Raw genomic sequence first — 20,633 nt, 5'->3', positions numbered from 1 at the left:
ATACTTTATATAATTCTCACAATTCAAAATTTATTAAAATAAACAATTTGCTTAAACTACGAGCTAAAAAAGTGTTGCCGAGTGATTCAGATTTTATAAATTGGAAGATTGTATAGTAAATTTAAAATTTTAAAAATTAGAAAAGTAATGCAAAATGATTCGTTGGTGAGGGATCATCAAAACTATTAAGTCCCATTCCACCAAACTATTATTTCGAGTCTCGTTAGCGGATAACACCGCACTCGACTCTTATCCGTAACCACAACTCCGATTAGTTTAAATTCCAATATCGGATAAGGTTCGCTTCCTCTGCGTTCTCTCCCTCCCCTTCTTTCATTTTATTCCTTTTTTTTTTTTTTTTTTTTGGGCCAAAACTCCTTCTTTTTTTTTTCCACAAACCTCCTCTTCTTCTTCTCCATTTCCGCAACAATTGCTTAGCTTCTTCTACTTCCATGGTAGTCTCATTTCCCCACAACTGCTCCACGGCACCTCGCCTCCCCCACCTCCCTCTCTTCATCACCCCACACCACCCCCTCTCCCGAGCCCATCCTCGACCTCGACCTCGACCTCGACCTTACTCCCCTAGAAGCCTCGCTCCGATCGTCGCCGCGTCCTCCTCCTCGCCGAACCCTCCGGAGTGGCTCCGAACCCCATTCCCCGGCGGGTTCAAGCGCCCGGAGATCACCGTCCCCACCCTGGTGCTGCGCGTGGGCGTCGAGGAGGTGCTGCTGGGGGAGGAGAGCGCCGCCGCGATCAACGTCGCCGTGTCGAGGGGCGGCGCGGGAATTGTGGTGCTGGATGGGGGCGTGGGAAGCGCGGGGGGCGGTAGGGTTTATGAGGCGGCCCGGGTTTTGAGATCGCTGATCGGCGACCGAGCCTATCTTCTCGTTGCCGAGCGCGTGGACGTCGCTTCGGCGTCCGGAGCCGACGGGATCGTGCTATCCGATGATGGTTCGTGCAAAATTTAATTTTTCTTCTTTTTTTTTTTTTTTTAAAGCTCATTCTTTGAATTGTAGCTAATTGGAATTGTAGATCACCATGTACTTATCCATTACTATTTTGGCGCAAAATGTTTAAGCTCATTACTAGTTTAATTTATGTTACATTACAAGTGTGTCATTTTATCCCGTGAAGAATGATTGGGATTTGACAAGCTTGCTCCTTTTAGAATCTATTGTCCTTGTCACGTCAAATCATACATCGTCGAAGGCTAGCACTGTAGTGTTAACTCTAGCATTAGTAACTTGGGTTTAAGCATTTTGAGCCGATTGATTAAACTATTATACTAGTAGAATAAAGTTTCATTATGCTTGTAATATCTTTTTGATGCCTGAAGAGTATGCTTTTATTATCTGCATTTGTATGGCCTTCTAACTTTTTTCCTTTTCATTTTGATTAAGGTTCTACTGCTAGCATATAGTGGGGGAAAAAGAAATCTTGAGAAAAAACATCAGAGTTTATTCTATAAATTGATTTAACAAAAGTTCTCAGTTAATATTTTCTTCTTCTTCTTCTTTTTTTTGTGACACAGGTATTCCTGCTATTGTTGCAAGAAAAATGATGATGAATTCTAAGCCTGATTCTATATATCTCCCTCTTGTTGCAAGAGTGGTACAAACTACTGATGCCGCCACAAATGCTTCTGCTTCCGAGGGTGCCGATTTTCTTATAATAAGTACCAATATTCACAATTTCTCTAGAATTTTAGAAAACTTTGTTACTCGGGACATCAGGGTTCCAATATTCTTCAACATAGTTGACTTAGTAGAAGACGAATCACCTTCCGATGTTACATCCATGTTGCTCCAATCAGGTGCCTGTGGGGTTGTCGTGTCCTTGGCTGATATGAAACTTCTCGGTGATGATCCTTTAGTGAAGGTATTTTCTAAAGTGCATGTGTCTGATAGAATTTTGCGAGGTGGACGGTCCTTTTCTAAAAAGTTGGATGTGGATGATATCAGAGTTGTAAGTAATGGGAAGAAAGGAATTACAGGATTCACGAAACTAGAGGAAAAGGAGATGCAGTTGATAGAAACAGAACGACTTCTTTTAAGTGAAGCAGTTGCTGTCATCAAAAAAGCTGCGCCAATGGTGATCTTTTAGTGTTAAACCTTTGGTAGTTGAAGATGCCCTCAAATGAATTCATTCATACCTTCAGCATATGGTTGACATGAAAATATAATTGCTCATATATGGTAACAGATGAAGGAAGTTTCGCTTCTGGTGGATGCTGCTTCTCGCCTCACTGAGCCATTTCTGTTGGTTATTGTGGTAATTACAACGATACCAAATTCCAGTTGCAAGATTGTGCATTTTTTTGGTTGCTATTGCTTGTTGCTGCCTATTCCTGAGGCTGCAATAATGTTTGATATCCAGTAATGTCACCAAATGATATTTGAATTTAGCTACTTAAATTTCCTTATTTAGTACCGGAAAGATTTCATCTAAAACTAGTTTTTGAATTGTTTGCTCTATTTACATGACACCTCAATAATCCCACATCGGATGGGAATGAAATTGTAATTGGATATATAAGAGACCATGGATACTAGTAATAATAACTGGGCTTAAGTATTTTGGGCCGGTGGTTTTGGACCCAACGAATTATTACTGCTAGTGAGCCGGGTCGTTACATTACATGTTTCTATGCTACTTGTTGCCTATTGATAATCAGTCCTTGATTACTCTTTTCCTTGTCAAGTTAAATTGGATATTTTGAAATTTGAATTAATTATCTTTTCTCCATTGTTCATGTATTATTACCTACATAGATGATCGTTACTTATTTTAACTAAAATGAGGCTTGTATGGCATTCTTTGAGATCGTGGGAGCAGTTTTTTCTTTGATTTTATTTAATCTAACAGACATAAACGTTGTAATTTTTTAATAAATTTTCTCTCTAGCCAGGAACAAGCTTCTTTTACTTATCCATCTTTCTTTTCAAAAATAACAAGCTAAACCTTTGTAAACTTATTGAAGAATTGCCTGAGGGACCTGCAAAATGCCCCAATAGTCAAGAAAGATAAACAGTATGTTTGACATCACTTATCTGTATGATGTTTAATTTTTTTAGATAATTGGTAAGTTTATTCAGGTTCTTATCTAAAGTGTGCAAGAATGCTCCTTATTAATATATCTTCTGGAGCTCTTAATGAGGTTTTGCAAGTATTCTTAAGAGCTAGTGTTGATAAAATGTTTCTAAAACCTAAACAAGTAGCTATTGCAATATTTTGGATCTCACACACATAGTGGATAGTTCTTTTATACGGTACCACCTTGGTTCGCAACCTTTCAATTGTTACAACTGAGCTCCAAAGTAATTTTTCTGTTCTATTCTGACCTTTCTTTTGAACTTACAAGTATCAATATTTGAGATGATTTTCAAAAATTTCTGTTCTAATATATATATTTTTTCTTGTGACAATTTAACCTCTTGATCTTTTGATTTACTTTGACCTTATCATTATTTCAATTGACTAACATTAGGGTGAATTCAACTCTGGAAAATCAACTGTTATAAATGCTTTACTTGGAAGGAGCTACCTGAAGGAGGGAGTAGTTCCTACAACAAATGAGATCACTTTGCTCTCATATTCTGAAGTTGACTCTAATCAGCAAGAACGCTGTGAGAGACACCCAGATGGTCAATTTATATGCTATATATCCGCGCCAATACTGAAGGAAGTTAGTATTTCTAAACATCTCTGCATGCAAATATTTACTTGTTCTAAACATCTCTGCATGCCAATATTTACTAAGGGATGTTAGTATTTCTCTTCATTCCAATATTTGTAGTTATCTAGTCCATTAATATCTTATAATAGATACAGCTTCTTAATCTAAGTTTTCTTGTCCGAATTTCTTGCATCAACTCTCGGAGCTCATGTTATCATTAGTTGTTGCAGTTATTATAAGACCTCAATGTAATTGTGATCATCCTTTTATGTTTCTCTTGTTCAATTGTCACAGATGAACCTGGTCGACACCCCAGGAACAAATGTTATTCTGCAGAGGCAACAACGGCTTACAGAAGAATTTGTTCCTCGTGCTGATTTGATACTTTTTGTACTATCATCAGATAGACCATTGACAGAAAGTGAGGTAGGATCTCTCTATTTGGAGTAAATGTAATTCCATTTTAGGAATGATCTCTCTATTTTGGAAGTTGTTTGGTTAAGTATAGTAGGAAAAGGATTGTTTGGGGGTCAATTTTAGGGAAGAAAAATTGGGAGAGAAGAGGTACACAAACCCTTATAGACATTTTAATATAACGACCTGATTGAAATTCCGAAACCAAGTTTAAGTGCATAATAAACTTGATTAGATGAATATAGACTAAAAATAAAAATTGAGGCAATCCTAAGACTTATGCAACACGCTCTATGTCAAAATAGAGATGCATGTTGTTGTGCCCCTGTTTTGATTAACCAATGTCGAAGAGTTTAAAAGGGCAAGGCTTGTTTTTCAACTTTCTTCACTAAAAGGAATGGCAAGGAACTAGCCTTATAATTGCAATTGCACACTTGTACCTTGTCTTTTGGAACAGGGCTCTTGCAGCTTAACAAGAACTGTGCTTGTAACATTTGTTTATGCTGGCTTGTTTTGGGATTATAGGTTCTAATTACACTTTTCAGCAGATTTCTTGTGGCAGCATGACCTTCTTTTAGACTTCTCATAGAAAAGATTAGATATTCAGTTATCTTATACAGATTTCAGGTATTGTTTGTGGGAATTCAATTGTAAATTGAATATTGTGTCAAATATGAAGCAAGAAATTGATTAACATACTCGAATTGCTTTTTGTAACTGACACTTTGCTTGTTTTTGCAATTTTTTAGGTTGCATTTCTCCTTTATGTGCAGCAGTGGAAGAAGAAAGTTGTGTTTGTTCTAAACAAGATGGATCTCTATCGGAATGACAGTGAGGTTGTTCTTTTCAATCCCCTGCTATTTAAGTTGTAGAGAATAAGAATTTATATGACTGATTTCTTGTTCTTAACAAGAAATTTTACTTGGTATATTGGTTCTTTTACACTTTTCTCATTTATATGGTGTTGACTGTAGCTCGAGGAAGCGATTGAATTTGTGAAAGAAAACACAAAGAAGCTACTTAATGCAGAAGATGTAAGGTTGTTTCCTGTCTCTGCACGGTTTGCCCTAGAAGCAAAACTTTCTTCAATTCATGATGGTATTAGCCATGAACATGTTCAATTAGATGATCCTCGATGGACGAGTAGTAGGTTCTATGAGCTGGAGAAGTTCTTGTTCAGCTTTTTGGATGCATCAACTGATGCTGGAAAGGAAAGGGTCCTCCTGAAACTTGAAACACCAATTCGAATTGCAGATCGTTTGCTAACTTCTTGTGAAAGTTTTATAAAGCAAGAGTATGAAAATGCTAGCCAGGACTTGGTATCAATAAACAATATCATTTCTTGTGCAAAAGAGTATGCTGCGAAGATGGAAACTGAGAGCAATTCTTGGAGGAAGCAGATTTTATCTCTTGTGAGTGTCTTATTAGGAAAGCTAAATATTTTTCTAGAACATCTGAATGGACTATACACACAGCATCATCCTCTTGGTGTTTGGACTGTTCTATTGTATGTTCCTATTTGGTTGACAATTACACAAATAGTGATATCATCTGCTTGCTTGCTTGCATATCAGGATACCTTTTAAGTACAAGGGAATAACTTGCCCATTTCTGTCAGGATGTTATCTTTGCTGAAGAATTTATATTTTGAAAACTGCAGATTGAGACAGCAAAACTTCGAGCAATAAAGCTAATGGAGTCCACTCTCCAATTGTCAAATATTGACCTTATTTCTACATATGCATTTAAGCAAGAAAAGACCAACTCCATCCCATCCACTGCAGCTATTCAAAATGAAATTCTTGGTCCTGCTCTTTCCGATGCTCAAGTACATACCTTTTCCTTAGTAACTTTATTCAGTTACATAGATATTTATCTTGTTTCTTTCATATCATTTCTTTCCAAATAAGAAGTATTGCATTAATGATGGAATGCAATTCAATTCGCATATTACTGCCTGGGTGGCCCAATAGTGAGTTATGTTATATGGGCTTGCTTATTTGTAGGTTTCAGAGGGCATCACACGTAAAGCAAAAAATAAAAGAGAGAAAGGCTTATTGAATTTTTTATGTATTGGTAATATGAAATATAGATTTGTTTTCTTCGAATGCACATTGTGTGATTATGAAGGCATTTGATTTTTGAATATAAACACAAATGCTTTTATCTCCTAACCCAATTACCAATTTCCATTTTTATATATATTCGTTTTTTTAGTTACTTGTAACTATTTGTAGGTAGAGTATGTTAAGTCAATAAATATTCCCCTTTTTATGAAGACTAGGACTACTATACTCTTATAAATATAAATCCCTTTATACTCATAAGTTTTCGGTCGTTGGGTGAAGGGATGTGCGGTTAGAATGATAGTGGTCTCCTAGGGTTGAGTGGGTGGTTGGTTGAATAGTATGATCTAAAGGGTAGAAATGGTCAAAGAGGTAGATCTAACGGCCAAAAACTAATGAGTACAAAGGGGTCTATACTTATAAGAGTATAGTAGTTAGACTCTTTTATAAATTGTTAGGACCAAGTATTATAGTAATACTTTATAGATTCTAGCATATGAAATAAAACATCTACTGTAAGATGGGAAAGATTTATGGAATTGCAATGCCTCTAGTTTCCTTGAACCGACTAAGACCTTCCATGCAGAAGCAAAATTTTCTTTTACCTTCTCTCTTAAAGCTTTCGTTATATTTCTCTCTTTTGGCTGGCTCTAAGATTTTGGAGTTGCATATAAACTCAAGTACCAATGTCTTTCTACTGATCAATTTTCAGAAACTGCTTTCTGAGTATTCGAGCTGGCTAGAGTCCAGCTATGTTTGTGAGGCGAATTTCTATGCAGAGCTATTCAATAAACGGTGGAATACGCCTGTTGATGTGAAAGACAAAGCGCAACCAGATACATGCGTACTTGTTAGTAAGGGAGGAGAACTCAGCACGAAGGTGTTGGAAGGCTTTAGTGCTAGTGCTGCTGCAAGGGTTTTTGAACAAGAAATTCGTGAAGTGGTCAGTTCCCTACAAACAGATTCCGAACCTCATTTCCATGATCCCATCCTCTACTAATTAACTCGGCTGGCCTCCAAATTAAAAACTGCAAATAGCTCTATCGCTTTCCCTCTCTTTTCTCAGTATATCTTGAACTTATGTACTTGGCCATCTAAATCCATCTTATTCTCAGTTATTCAAATTTCAAATATAGCATGATAACTTGGTGGTAGAAAATGTTAATACCTTTTTTCTTGTCAGCAACCCAAGCTAATTCTACTGTTTTGATATTGGATAGTCGGAAGCAAAATATATGTCTAAAAGAGACTATTATGACTGAAGTTTGAGTGCCTAATTCTTTGCATGATTTTCCAGCAATAGTGTTTACTTATCCTAATCTCTTGATAGTTAAGCTGTATGTCCATGTGATTTTGAAAATTATGTTATGTTGTGTTTTCCATTTCTCTGGCTAACAAACTATCTGTCCTTGCAATTGTAGGTTGTGGGAACTTTTGGAGGGCTGGGAGCAGCAGGACTATCCGCTTCTCTTCTAACATCTGTTTTACCAACAACTGTAGAAGATCTTCTTGCTCTTGCTTTTTGCTCAGCTGGCGGGTAAAAATTGATATACTGCTCATTAAGACAGCCTGATTTCAACACATGAAACACATGACCGGACGATGTCTCTTTTAAATAAATATTAAAAGTATCACTTAAAGAATGGTCAAAGTCTAGGATAGCTACAAATGCCTATCACTCTTTCCTAGTTACTGGAACAAAATTGCCCTGGTAACAAAGAGAACACAAATTCAACAAAAATCTTGCTTTGTTTGCATGCGCCCCTAAAACTATATCCGGTTGCATGAATTCACCTGCTGCACTCATGTGGGAACTATATTTCGCATGGATTTGCGTGTGTACAAATTTCAACTTTGTGAGGGTACTATACATGATTTAAGATCTAGTGTATAATTTTCATTAGGAATCTCAAAAATCGTCTAATTCTAAACTGCCAAAATTCTACTTTCTTGCATCAGGTTGTTGGCGATATCTAACTTTCCTAGTCGTCGAAAGGACGCAGTAGAGAAAGTCGCGAAGCTGGCCAATTCCCTAGCTTCTGAGGTTGAAAATGCTATGAAAAGGGATCTCTTAAACAGCTCTGAAAAGCTATCTCAGTTTGTCGAGGTCAGCAGCAAGCCCTACCGGGATGCCGCAGAGAAGAGAATAGATCGGTTGCAGGAAATTCAAGGCGAGTTATCGAGCATCCAGCAAAAGCTCCAAGCTCTGAAAGTCGAAATACAGAATCTTCTTGTTTTGTGAGCCTGTATGTTGGAAACCATCATGTTATTCATTTAGTTTTGTTTTGTATTTTTTTCTTCTTTTTTTGATTCTCCAAGATTTATTCATATGTTTGATGGTACGCACTTACCCACCCGTGACATTGTCTTGCTTTTCCTGGCATGTTGAGATGTATATTCTTGTGTAATTATTTACCCGGGAATCTGGTGGAGCCCTACTAGTAAATTATTTTTTGTTAAAATGCTAAAATGTAGAAAACTTACTCTCAACGGCTCGTTTCCAATTATCACTTTACCCCTCCTGCATACATATAATTCCCTCGACAGTTATACAGTTTTCTCTTTGCTATTCAGTTATTGCAGTTACCTGTCCTCGAGCTTATAGGTAAGTTTTACTTCAGATCTCAAAATTTGTTCCGCTATATTATTCGAGCCCAAAAAAAAAAAAAAAAAAAAAAAAAAAAAAGATCCTTAAATTGTTTGTCTCTAAATTCATTGGCGTGAGAACAGCATCATACATTTTATGTTTAGATTAACTCAAAAGGTTATTATTTTTAAGAGCAATTTTCTAAATCTGATTGAAACGCTCTGGTCGGACCAAACGGAGGACAATGATGGTTAACCCTTCCGACGTGGTTGACTCGACCTACAAACGGTTCCATGAATAGTCTATAATCTATATCTATAATTCTGTAATATATATATATATATATATATATATATATATATAAATTTTCATCCAATGGTTAAAAATTTAATAACAAAAAAAAATATTTGGTATCAATAGTATTTCAGCCTACCTACGAATTCTCAATATTTGCTGCCAGATAGCAAGTTCTCTTTTACCCTTACTAGTATGTGACATTTCTTCTTCCTTTTACCAAACTTTCAATTAGTGCATTTAAATGGTCCCACTACGATCTACAATTCTATTGTTTCTTTTTATAATTATTCATTATGACCCTTTCCCTTCCCTCCACTATAGTTTTAATTAATGCAAACAGTTCACTACCAAACTTTCAATTAATATATTTAAATGGTCTCACTATCATTTACAATTATAACCTCTCTATCTTCAATTATTCATTATGGCTCTTTTTCTTTTCTCCACCGGACTTTCAATTCTTTATATCCAATCTATTCATCAATTCTCTATCTCTCATCTTTTACTATACATCATCGCCTCCTTTCCTCGCTCTCTCTCCCTTCTCACTAATGCGCGCCCACTTCCCCTCTCCGCCGCGGTATGAGGTATCGTCGGGCCCATATTCGCCACCAATAATGAGAGACCTTTGGTGGATGTACCAAGTTAGATATATAAGGGAATATTTAATATTTTCTTATTATTAATTACTACTACGGTTTCTATCCGCTGCAAAGCGTGGGTCCCTTCACTAGTAATATATATATCTATTAAACTATATGAATCCTCAATATTTGTTGCCACGTGGCAAGTTTTTCTTCACCCTCATTAATGTAACTCTTCTTCTTTCCATCACTAAATTTTCAATATGCATTTTAATGGTCCCATTAAACAAACTTTCAATTAGTGCAATTAAATGGTCCCATTACCTTCCCTCCACTATATTTTCAATTAATATAAATGATTTCACTACCAAACTTTCAATTAGTATATTTAAATGGTCCTACTACTATCTACGATCCTAATCTCTCTATATCCAATTATTCATCATGTTCACTAAATTTTCAATATACATTTTAACGGTCTCATTAATCAAACTTTCAATTAGTACATTTAAATGGTCCCACTACCTTCCCTCCACTATATTTTCAATTAATGTAAATGGTTCCACTACCAAACTTTCAATTAATATATTTAAATGGTCCTACTACTATCTACGATCGTAACCTGTATCTCCAATTATTCATCATGGCCCATTTTCCTCTTTCCACTGAACTTTCAATCCTTTATCTTCGATTTGTTCATCAATTCTTTATTTCTCATCTTTAGCTATACACCATCACCTCCTTCCCTCACTCCCTCTCTCTCTCATTAATGTGCGCCCAATTCCTTCTTCCGCCGCTATCGGAGAGATCGTCGTCGCCATCACTATCACCATTGCCGGAGAAGGCATCATCGGGTTCATATCTGCAGCCTACAGTGAGATATTTTCGGTAGATATACCAAATGAGATACACAAAAAAATATTTAATATTTTATTATTATTAATTACTATTAGGGTTTTTATCCGCTGCAAAGCGCGGGTCTCTTCACTAGTAATATATAAATCCTTAATAATTTATACACGTGGCACCACCCGGTTCGATGGTGAGTATGGAGCCAACCTCAAGTGCTTCAATGGTAGACGTGGGGTCCACCTCCCGCCTTCTAAGTTGAATAAAATGAGAAGAAGACAACTTTTTAATTTTCTCAACTTTCCTTGTTGTTTGTCTTTCCTTTTCCATTTTTTTCGATTTTCTCTTCTTTGTTTCCTCTTCTGTCTTTCCTTTTTGCCTAATTAATATTTTCGGCTATATACATTCAATCAATTACCTTTTTTTGAGAGAAAAATAAAATCACAATAATATTTTATAAATTGTAGTGAAATAGGTGAATTCAGAAGGCAATTGCGATTAGTTAGACCATAGCCGAAAAATATATAACCGGCACATTGTAGATTTTTTTTTTCCAAACTTGTGGAGTAACTCCACTTTGCCATTCCCATCATAGGTAGAACAACAAATAGTTTGAGGTTAACGTATTGGTACAGTTGGGTACCCCACTTTTCTCAATAGTTCAAAACCTAGGTGGTACCCCCTACGGGTTTGATCGCGACCCAATTTATAAAATAATCAACCTTAAATTGAAAAATCGCTTAGAATCATTCGAACAAGTGATTCAACAATAAAACTAATGAACTGATCCGGGTTTAATCAAACTGACTATGTTATTTTGATTAAGTCATATTAAAATTTTACTGTTTAAAATCAATTTAGCTGATTTTATTTTATAATCGTATAGATTAATTTTATAAAATGTGAAACTTAAGAATTTATATATTCTTAATTTACTCTAGAAATTACTATATAGTAATTAAGTATGATACTAGAATTAATATATGTATATTTTTTATGTGATATAATTAAAAATAATAATAAAATATTTAAGATGTCATATTGATGTTATTGGTTCAATTAGTAATTGATCTACGTGAATTTGTGACTCTTGACCCACTAATATTTCTATAACATAAATTTTAAAATATTAATTTTTATTGGACTCTTGACCCACTAATATTTCTATAACATAATTTTTAAAATATTAATTTTTATTGGACCTCTATTCATTTCATACTTTTAATCGACAGCTTAACTTCTAACCGTACCGAAGAAGCGATAAGGATGGTAATACCGAAAAATATATATATATATATCTTCTTTGTCATAATTATTATTATTCCACATTAAATTTGAAACATTCAAGTAACTATCTCCATATTTCCTAAATGTGTTAAAAATTATTAAAATATTATTTTAATGTGCAATTATTTATGTAATTTTTAAATTATTTTAATGTGTTAACAATTTGATTGGTCCGAAATAAATAAACGATGCAGTACAACAGTGTGTTTTCGTCGTAGAGCATGTATGACGTGGCATATACCTGGTCAACCTACACGCGTTTCACATGATCCATTTTTTTTTTATTTTTTTCTTTTATTTATTATTTGCCACATAAAATCTAACCATATTAATTACTTATAGGCTCCAACACCACACATTATTGATATACAATTGACAATTCCTCGCTATAACGCATCCTTTTATTGAATGTATATCATTCCCCACCTACCCCTCTCGTTCACTTTCATTCATCGATCCTTTTTGCATTTTCCAGTGAAACTCTATCAATTATTGTTCATCCACTACCATTCCTATCACCTCTCCATCCCACTCCCCACCTCCTCTTCTTCTTCTTCTTCTTCTTTGTCCCACTTCTCCATCCTCCATGGCGCTCCGCCACCCCGGCGACGTCGCCTTATGCTCCGCAGCCGCCCCTCATGGCCGCTCCTCTCGCTCTCTCTTTCGATCGCCGTCTCGCTTACCGCTTTCGATATCGTTCATCTCCACGCAAAGGACGTCTAGAATCCAGATGCTTCCACCGTCCTCCGCCGCCGCCAAGGACTACGACTCGCTCTCCTCCACGATCGCCGGGCTGAAACTCGACCAGGAAGAAGAAGAAGAAGAGCGCGAGCAAGAACAAGAACAAGGAGAAGAACAAGGAGAAGAAGACGTTGCTTAGTCGTCCGATCCGAGCATGCGGCTGCCGGAGCGGTGGCGCGAGATCCACGGCCGCGACGACTGGGCGGGCCTGCTGGACCCGATAGACCCGCTGCTGCGGCAGGAGCTGATCCGATACGGAGAATTCTCGCAGGCCTGCTACGACGCGTTCGACTACGACCCCTTCTCGCGGTACTGCGGCAGCTGCAAGTACAACCGCCGCCGCTTCTTCGCCGGCCTCGGCATGGCCGACTGCGGCTACGACGTCACCCGCTACCTCTACGCCACCTCCAACATCAACCTCCCCAACTTCTTCGCCACCTCCTCCTCCTCCTCCTCCTCCTCCTCCTCCTCCTCCAGAAACGGCAGCAGCAAGCTGTGGAGCCAGCGCGCCAACTGGATCGGGTACGTCGCCGTCTCCGACGACGACTGCAGCGCGCGCATCGGCCGCCGGGACGTCGTCGTCGCCTGGCGCGGGACGGTCACCCGGCTGGAGTGGGTGGCGGACTTGATGGACTTTCTGAAGCCGGTGGCCACCGAGAAGATCCCCTGCCCCGACCCCTCCGTCAAGGTGGAGTCCGGCTTCATCGACCTCTACACCGACAAGGACCCCACCTGCCGCTTCTGCAAGTACTCCGCCCGCGAGCAGGTCCTCTCCGAGCTGCGCAAGCTCGTCCACCACTACGCCCACGTCAGGTAATATATATACATACATACATACATACATACATACAAAACTAGACTATCATAGTACTATTAATAGCACTAAGTTAAGTTATATATAGATGCTATAAGATTTTCGGTTATAGCCGCGCGTTCACTAGATCGAGTTGGGTGGGTGAGTGAGCGAGTGACTGATTGAATAGTATGATCTAACTTGGGTGTTTTATATATATATATATATATTTTTTGGCTGGCAGGGGAGAGGAGGTGAGCGTGACGGTGACGGGGCACAGCCTGGGGAGCGCGCTGGCGATGCTGAGCGCGTACGACTTGGCGGAGACGGGGGTGGTGGAGGGGAAGGCGGTGTGCGTGCTGTCGTTCTCGGGGCCGCGGGTGGGGAACCGGCGGTTCCGGCAGAGGTTCGAGGAGGGGCTGGGGGTGAAGGCGCTGCGCGTGGTGAACGTGCACGACACGGTGCCCAAGGTGCCCGGGATCTTCCTCAACGAGGGCCTGCGCGGGCTGCCGGACGCGGTGCGCCGCCTCGCCGACGCCCTGCCGTGGAGCTACAGCCACGTCGGCGTCGAGCTCGCGCTGGACCACACGCACTCCCCCTTCCTCAAGCCCACCGCCGATCCCTCCTGCTTCCACAACCTCGAGGCCCACCTCCACCTCCTCGACGGGTACACATACGTACATATGCCTCACCATATCATTAATTCCTCTAATCCAAGGCAATTTTTTAAGTCATAATTAAACGGAAGGTGACGAATTAAGCATCGCCACCACCTCACTCACCTCGCGTAAAAATTTTCTGAATCAACTTCAGTATACCATATTACTTACATGATCAATCTGATTAAAAAAGAAAATTATGGTAAATTACACTTTTAGGAGGCCCGTGGGTTTTTCAGGATATGGCATGGAAGACGGCTCTTTCTTAAATTCTATAGTAGCTGTCAGGCAGCTGTCACTGCAGGCAGCTACTATTGGACAGCTGATCTTTATTCATGTCTATCTTTATTCATGTCTACTTAACAGAGCCATCTAGCTGGCTGTGCAGTTTTTAAGATTAGAATTTTTTTTTTTTTTCGAAGAAAAAGGTAATTCGTTTTATTTATTTTTTAGAAAAATAAATTGAGTTGAAAATATGTATTAATTATAATTTAAATTTAAAACTTTGAATATCAATTGTCAAAATTTTTATCACTTACATTAAAAATGGTATGTAAAATTAGATTTAGTCTTTCCTAATAACTAAATCTCTTTATCTCTCTTTCTAGATCTCTCTGCACTTGGAAAAAGATAGTAGTTAATTCATAATAAATATTTGTAATAAAATAAAAATTACTACGCCCAATGGATGCACGAGAGCACTGTAAGATTCACGCAGAACAAATTGAGTAGCTTGAATCTCACGGCATTTTAACTAACAAACAATTTTCAAATCTAAATGCCCAATGATTGAGAAGGCATGGCATCTTTTTTTTAAATATAATAATAATACTATGCTATCGTTCGGATACATCTCATTTCAAATCATTTTGTAATTTGCTTAAGATTTCTAACAGCATTGTGAGACTCTAATTAATGTGATAAATAAAAAATGATAATTTTTGAATGAAAACGATGTAAGATGTACACTTTAATAACTGAGCTTTTTTTTTTTTTCTAAGATAGATAATATATTATTCGCTTTATTTATTTTATTTAAAATTTTGAAATAAATTTAGCTGGGAATGTGAATCAACTGGAATTCGAATTTGGAATCTAAGTATCAATTATCAAATCCTTTATCACTTACGCTAGGAACAGTCGGTAACCGACAACTGAGTGAATTACTTAATTAACGACTGCAGGTACCACGGGAAGGGGCAGCGGTTTGTGCTGGCCAGCGGCCGGGACCCGGCGCTGGTGAACAAGGCATGTGACTTCTTGAAGGAGCACCACATGGTGCCGCCGTACTGGCGGCAGGACGAGAACAAGGGCATGGTGAGGGCCCACGACGGCCGCTGGATCCAGCCCGAGCGCCAGAAGATCGACGACCACCCGGCCGACACCCACCAACACCTCCGCCTCCTCGGCCTCCGCCGCCACCACGACGACAACGCCGATGATGCTGCCGACAAATGATAGTTACTCTCTCCCCGTACCATAAACGTGAAACTGTTTCATCCACCGTCTATCATATACAGTAAAATTACTGTATGTGCTAGCTTGCATAGCTCTATCTACTCGCAACTATTCACCAATATTTGACGCACGTATGTACTCGAGGTGTGATGCGCGTATATACTCAGGGCTTGTATGGATGTGCGAGTATTTTGCCCAGCATATGTACTTTTCTTTTGTTTAGTTATGTATGCAGTAATTAATAAATGAGGAGTGTAATTCGGCCGTCTAAAATAATACACATATCTCACCTCTATCCTAATTTCAAAATAAGTAATTGATATTGCAGGTTGAATGCATTAATTTCTAGAAAAGTAAAAGCAGGTTAATTTTTAGATCGAAATTTTATAGTGTTCAAGCTATTATTGAATAAGTAATTGTAAGGAAACAAAGCCATTTTATCTAAGATTAGCCATTATCAAAATCGGTAAGTTGGGTATTATTATCTAATGAAAAAGCTAAGAACAATCAAATTTTGATTTGTAAATAATTCCATGGAAAATAATACATATCACAGACAAATTGAACCTGAATTTGTCACGGGAAAATCAAAAGAAAATTAACATAAATAACAAAAAACTTGATGATTGATATTTAAAATCTTAAATTTCAAACTTACTATATTTTAAATTAAATTTATTTTTTTGGTGTAAATGCATCTTGAGCTGTTCAAGTTTCTTTCTTCTTTTGCATACTATCACTTCCTCTCCTTTTGTTTTAGTGTCTGCAGAGAGAGTGAATGATACAATGTTACCGATTTATTCATTTTTTTTCAAAAATAAATTTAATTTAAAATATAGTAAGTTTGAAATTTAAGATTTTAAATATCAATCATCAAGTTTTTTGTTATTTATGTTAATTTTCTTTTGATTTTCCCGTGACAAATTCAGGTTCAATTTGTCTGTGATATNGCAAATAAAATTTGGCAAAAATATATATAATTTATCTCAACTATAACACATTTTGATTGTACGATCTATTATTTAAGAATGTTAATTTTATTATGAAATTTTTTAATTTACTTTATTTGAGCCCGTTAATTACTCTCTACCATCAAATTTGCAATGCTTTGTTTATTTTTATAGATTTAACCGGTATATTTTATATAATTTATATTGCTATAAATTTATTAAAGTAAGTAATCTGTCTAATTTTTTTATCAAAAAAAGTCATCAACAGAATGAAATTAAATAAATTTAAAATTATATATTGAAATTTAAATTTTGAAAGATTTAATAGTTGATTCAAAATTGTCTATATATAGTTCAAATAAGTTATATATATATATATATATATATATTTATACCAAAATTAATTTTATACATTGATTGCATTTAATAAGCATCTCCAGAGACATCTATTTCATAGCAAGCTCATTATTGTTATCGATATATATCCTCTTCCATGGAAAATCAACATCATCCAAAAATTGACATCTTATTCGCATAAGTAATATTTGAAACAGATAGATGTATTGAGTTTGGTCGCAGTTTACCAACTTTATTAAATAAGGTTTGGTGCGTTTGATCCGGTAACAAATGTAGCAGCTTTGATAAGCTCAGTATCTGGTGCATACAAAGAAACAATTGCAGCAAAAGGCAAAAAAGTGAGCTCGAATTTCTTAAAAATGCCTGAAAAAAAAAACGATCTGTATATTTTAATAAACTCTCCATCTCCATCAATCAACATGGGTTATGTTTTTGTTTAGCTTGTACAATTTGCCTATGGTCTATTTTGAGATACATCAAATTAATTTTATAGCTTTTTTTGGACAAGTTGTGGAATGTAGTTCAATTAAGAAGTGCCGTACATTATACTATAATATTATAAAAAAATGCAGAATATTAAACTTTTTATCACTTGTGTTAGGAACTGCCGAAAAAAAACAGAGTTAATAATACATTGGTGCAATAATGATCCTCAGGTAATGTGACGTAAAATTTATATGCCTTTTTGAATGTACAGATAGTATTGTTTTAAAAATATACAGACAAGTTAACAGAGAAAGAGAAGTATGCGTAAGCAACTATTTTCGAAAATTAAAATTGTATAGAATTCACCAGAACCATGAATCATTTTGAATTTGACTATTTGACTTTTTAAATTTTAAATTTTTATTATCAAAAATTTTAATTTATTTGATTTGTTAAAATTTAAAATAATTATTTATTTTAATAAATTTATAAATTATCAAAATTACATAAAGTATAGTAATTAAACTTATAAAAATAAACTAACGCATTCAAAATTTAAAAAATAGGCTAATCAAACACGCCCTAGAATTAATCCCTAAACACTCCCCTCAAAATTCAGTCCCGCCTGGACGTCTTTCCTGTCCTGTCTGTCTGCCCTCCCTAAATCTTTTCTTCGAACCCTAAAACCCTCTTCTCTCCGCCTGCCGGCATCCCCCTCCAAGATCATGTCCCACAACAACCCTTCTCAGCTCCTCCCTTCAGGCGAACCCAAACCCTCCTCTCTTCTTTGAACTCTTTAAATCTCTCTTTATTTTTTTCTTTTTTTCTTTTTTAATCTTTTTTTTTTTTTCTTGTGTAGAGTTGATCGATCGGTGCATCGGGTCGAAGATATGGGTGATAATGAAGGGCGACAAGGAGCTCGTCGGAACCCTAAGGGGCTTCGACGTCTACGTCAACATGGTCCTCGAGGACGTCACCGAATAGTAAAACCCTAATCCCAAACCCTCTTTTCTCTTTTCTTTTCTTTTTTTTTTTGCTTTCTAAGGAAAATATTTAGAGCCCATCATGGTGAAATTAGGGTTTCCAAATTCCTCTGGCAATCATCATGAGGCCACAAGAAAAAATGCCTCAGAGTTTCTTTGTTAGCCGCTCATAAAATTTCTTTAGTTTTTTTGTTGAATCATTTTTGTATTTTATTTTCTTTTCTAATCGGATAATTTTAAACATGGCTTGCGATGTATGATCGAAGTTTGAATCCTGAAGCTGGGATGATCTCGGAGTTAAAAAAGACGATAATTTTGTCGGTAAATTAAGGTCTTAGATAGTCAGAGAATCCTCGTCTCCTCTGTATTCGGAAAAAATGAAACTTTGCAAAGACTAGGTGATGCGGGATGAATCTAGGAAAAGGATGGTTCCAGTTATAATTCAGAAATGATTTGTGTATATATTTTACAGAAATGTAAGATTGAAGTAGGCGATAAAATATCATATATATATTCTTAATAACTTTGGTGATTGTTTGGGAAGTGCTTGTTGTTATGTGGTGTATGTGGACAATCTAGAGTGACCTGCTCTTTCTTGTTCTGCACAAAGGAGTCCTTGCCTGGATCCCTAATCTGAAGGAAGATACTGGACTTTTGGATTCGGAAAATATTATATCTATGAAGTAAATGTTGATTGATCAAACAATCCTTGATTATAGTTTCCTGTATGTGTGAGAGTAGTAGTTACGAACTTGTCGAACATTTCCCGTGAGGGCGGTAGAGGGAGAGACCCAGTTCATCTGCCTACATTCGAGCATGAAAGCATGTGCATACTTTATGTCTAGGATATATTAAGTGCAAAACAGGGCATGTTATGAAATTTCATAAATAGGGACTTGGCCTTTTGTGTTGAGAAAAATTGTAAGTAAACACTTGTAGTAAAACTCATCACATCTGATTATTTCTATCATATCAAACTAAGGAATTTCATGAGTTGTTCGTATAACATTAAGAACAGAAAGAAACATGAAAACATTTCCTCATCGCGAAGACTAAAAGCAATTCTTTTCTTAGATCCTCCTTTTGTTACTCCTTTGTCACATCTTTTATCCTTCTTTTAGTTGAAAACAAAACACAAGCGAAAATTTGTGGAAGCAGTCGAAACCGAGGGTGTGAGATGTCAAATGAGAACAAAATCAAACCACTAGTGGTATAGAAGTGATTCGATGGTTTGATAAGACAGAACCTACGTGATAAGGCTTAAGGCATCTAGGGCATGTACCTTGTTTCATGGAATGTCTGTTTAATCTTGGTGGATTACTTTGTGAAATAAACCGTGTCGTAAATAGTTGTTGTATCTTTTCTCCAGGGCATTTCATTTTGTGTGTTTATATTAACAGGGGCTGAAACTCTTTCTCATTCTGAAAGGAATGCTCGTCTATTTCCTTTTCCTGTATAATAATTTTCTTGTGTTTCCCTTGCAGCGAAATCACAGCGGAGGGTCGCCGAATAACGAAGCTTGATCAGATACTGTTAAACGGGAACAACATTGCCATTGTAAGGGATAATGACTGCTTTATTGCATTTACTTTGGTATTAAGTACCAAAACCGTGACAAAATAAGCTGTTAAAAAATTAGTTTGCAGATTTCTTGTCACAAAGCAATCATTTTTATCCAATAACTGCAACCGGCCTATTCATAGTCGTATTAAGATCGGCTTTTAACTAATTTGTGACCTGTAAAACTTCAGCATGTATTGTATCTCCTTGCCTTTGGTGGTAGATCACGTAGGCCCTTGCAAAAGTTGTGGGAAGTTCTCCTTTCCCCTTCGTGTTGAACATCCATTTCTCTATAGAACTTTGCCTTTAGTTTGAAGATGATTGTTTTTGTTTTTTATTTGATGTACTAAAATTGTGATTTTTTGTCTTTTACAGCTAGTTCCTGGTGGTTCTCCTGACCCAGAATAGTGTAGCACTTTGTCCAGCATTTCTTTTAAACCGAGGGAAAATATATAATGCACTAGTTCATTTGTTTCTGACACTGGATTCCTAAATTATTGTGAATCCGGAATGTAACAGCCAGTTTGTCCGTCTATTTCACTCTGCTTCGCAAAACCCGTGTTTTCAGGGTCTTCTCTGGTGCATTTTAGATTATTAAGATCAAATATTTATAACAGGTTATCTGACTTCTAAGCTGATTTAGTTAATTTATTGATGCTTTTGCTCAATTGCTTTTCCTTCCTTTTTTTTTTTCTTTTTTTTCTTTTTTTTTTTTTTTTCTGTGCGTGCTTGCGCCCCTTGTATGTCTTCAGATTATAATGGCACCGCACCGCCCAATTCTGCGTGCATTCGCATGTGTACATTCCAATTTTCAAATGACACAGAAGAAACCGCCTCAATTTCCATACCTAGCACAGTTGTTTAAAGGGCTTAATGATGTGCATCCAAAGTTATAAATTTAAAGCTAATTGTATATTTTTAGTTGAATTCATTTGTTTCAAAAATA

At 36.8% G+C, this 20,633-nt stretch overlaps 3 protein-coding genes across 6 annotated transcripts; all 3 read left to right on the top strand.

Moving 5' to 3' along the window:
• Window positions 359-8,646, top strand: LOC109708874 (probable transmembrane GTPase FZO-like, chloroplastic). Of its 3 annotated transcripts, XM_020230774.1 has the most exons (11): window positions 361-951; window positions 1,532-2,091; window positions 2,203-2,271; window positions 3,488-3,685; window positions 3,971-4,102; window positions 4,840-4,926; window positions 5,065-5,502; window positions 5,751-5,918; window positions 6,869-7,099; window positions 7,578-7,693; window positions 8,116-8,646. In XM_020230774.1, the coding sequence occupies exons 1-11, from the start codon at window positions 453-455 to the stop codon at window positions 8,396-8,398; spliced, it is 2,781 nt and encodes a 926-aa protein (XP_020086363.1). In that variant the 5' UTR covers window positions 361-452; the 3' UTR covers window positions 8,399-8,646. The 3 variants fall into 3 exon arrangements, with proteins under 3 accessions (XP_020086364.1, XP_020086366.1, XP_020086363.1); XM_020230775.1 differs by lacking the exon at window positions 5,751-5,918 and having other exon boundaries at window positions 359-951; XM_020230777.1 differs by lacking the exon at window positions 5,065-5,502 and having other exon boundaries at window positions 360-951.
• Window positions 12,631-15,687, top strand: LOC109709241 (phospholipase A1-Igamma1, chloroplastic-like). 2 transcript variants are annotated; one of them, XM_020231368.1, is made up of 3 exons: window positions 12,631-13,314; window positions 13,539-13,961; window positions 15,138-15,687. In XM_020231368.1, exons 1-3 carry the CDS (start codon window positions 12,656-12,658, stop codon window positions 15,409-15,411), a joined length of 1,356 nt encoding a protein of 451 aa, XP_020086957.1. In that variant the 5' UTR covers window positions 12,631-12,655; the 3' UTR covers window positions 15,412-15,687. The 2 variants fall into 2 exon arrangements, with proteins under 2 accessions (XP_020086957.1, XP_020086958.1); XM_020231369.1 differs by having other exon boundaries at window positions 13,539-13,971; window positions 15,138-15,358.
• LOC109708461 (sm-like protein LSM5) lies at window positions 17,735-20,338 on the top strand. The gene is made up of 4 exons (XM_020230213.1): window positions 17,735-17,906; window positions 18,004-18,127; window positions 19,612-19,684; window positions 20,063-20,338. The coding sequence occupies exons 1-4, from the start codon at window positions 17,870-17,872 to the stop codon at window positions 20,093-20,095; spliced, it is 267 nt and encodes an 88-aa protein (XP_020085802.1). The 5' UTR covers window positions 17,735-17,869; the 3' UTR covers window positions 20,096-20,338.

The sequence above is a fragment of the Ananas comosus genome, linkage group 4 (assembly GCF_001540865.1).
Source record: "Ananas comosus cultivar F153 linkage group 4, ASM154086v1, whole genome shotgun sequence".
Taxonomy (NCBI): Eukaryota; Viridiplantae; Streptophyta; class Magnoliopsida; order Poales; family Bromeliaceae; genus Ananas; species Ananas comosus.
The sequence above is the reverse complement of the archived record's forward strand: the minus strand, read 5'-3'. Positions and strand labels throughout refer to the sequence as shown.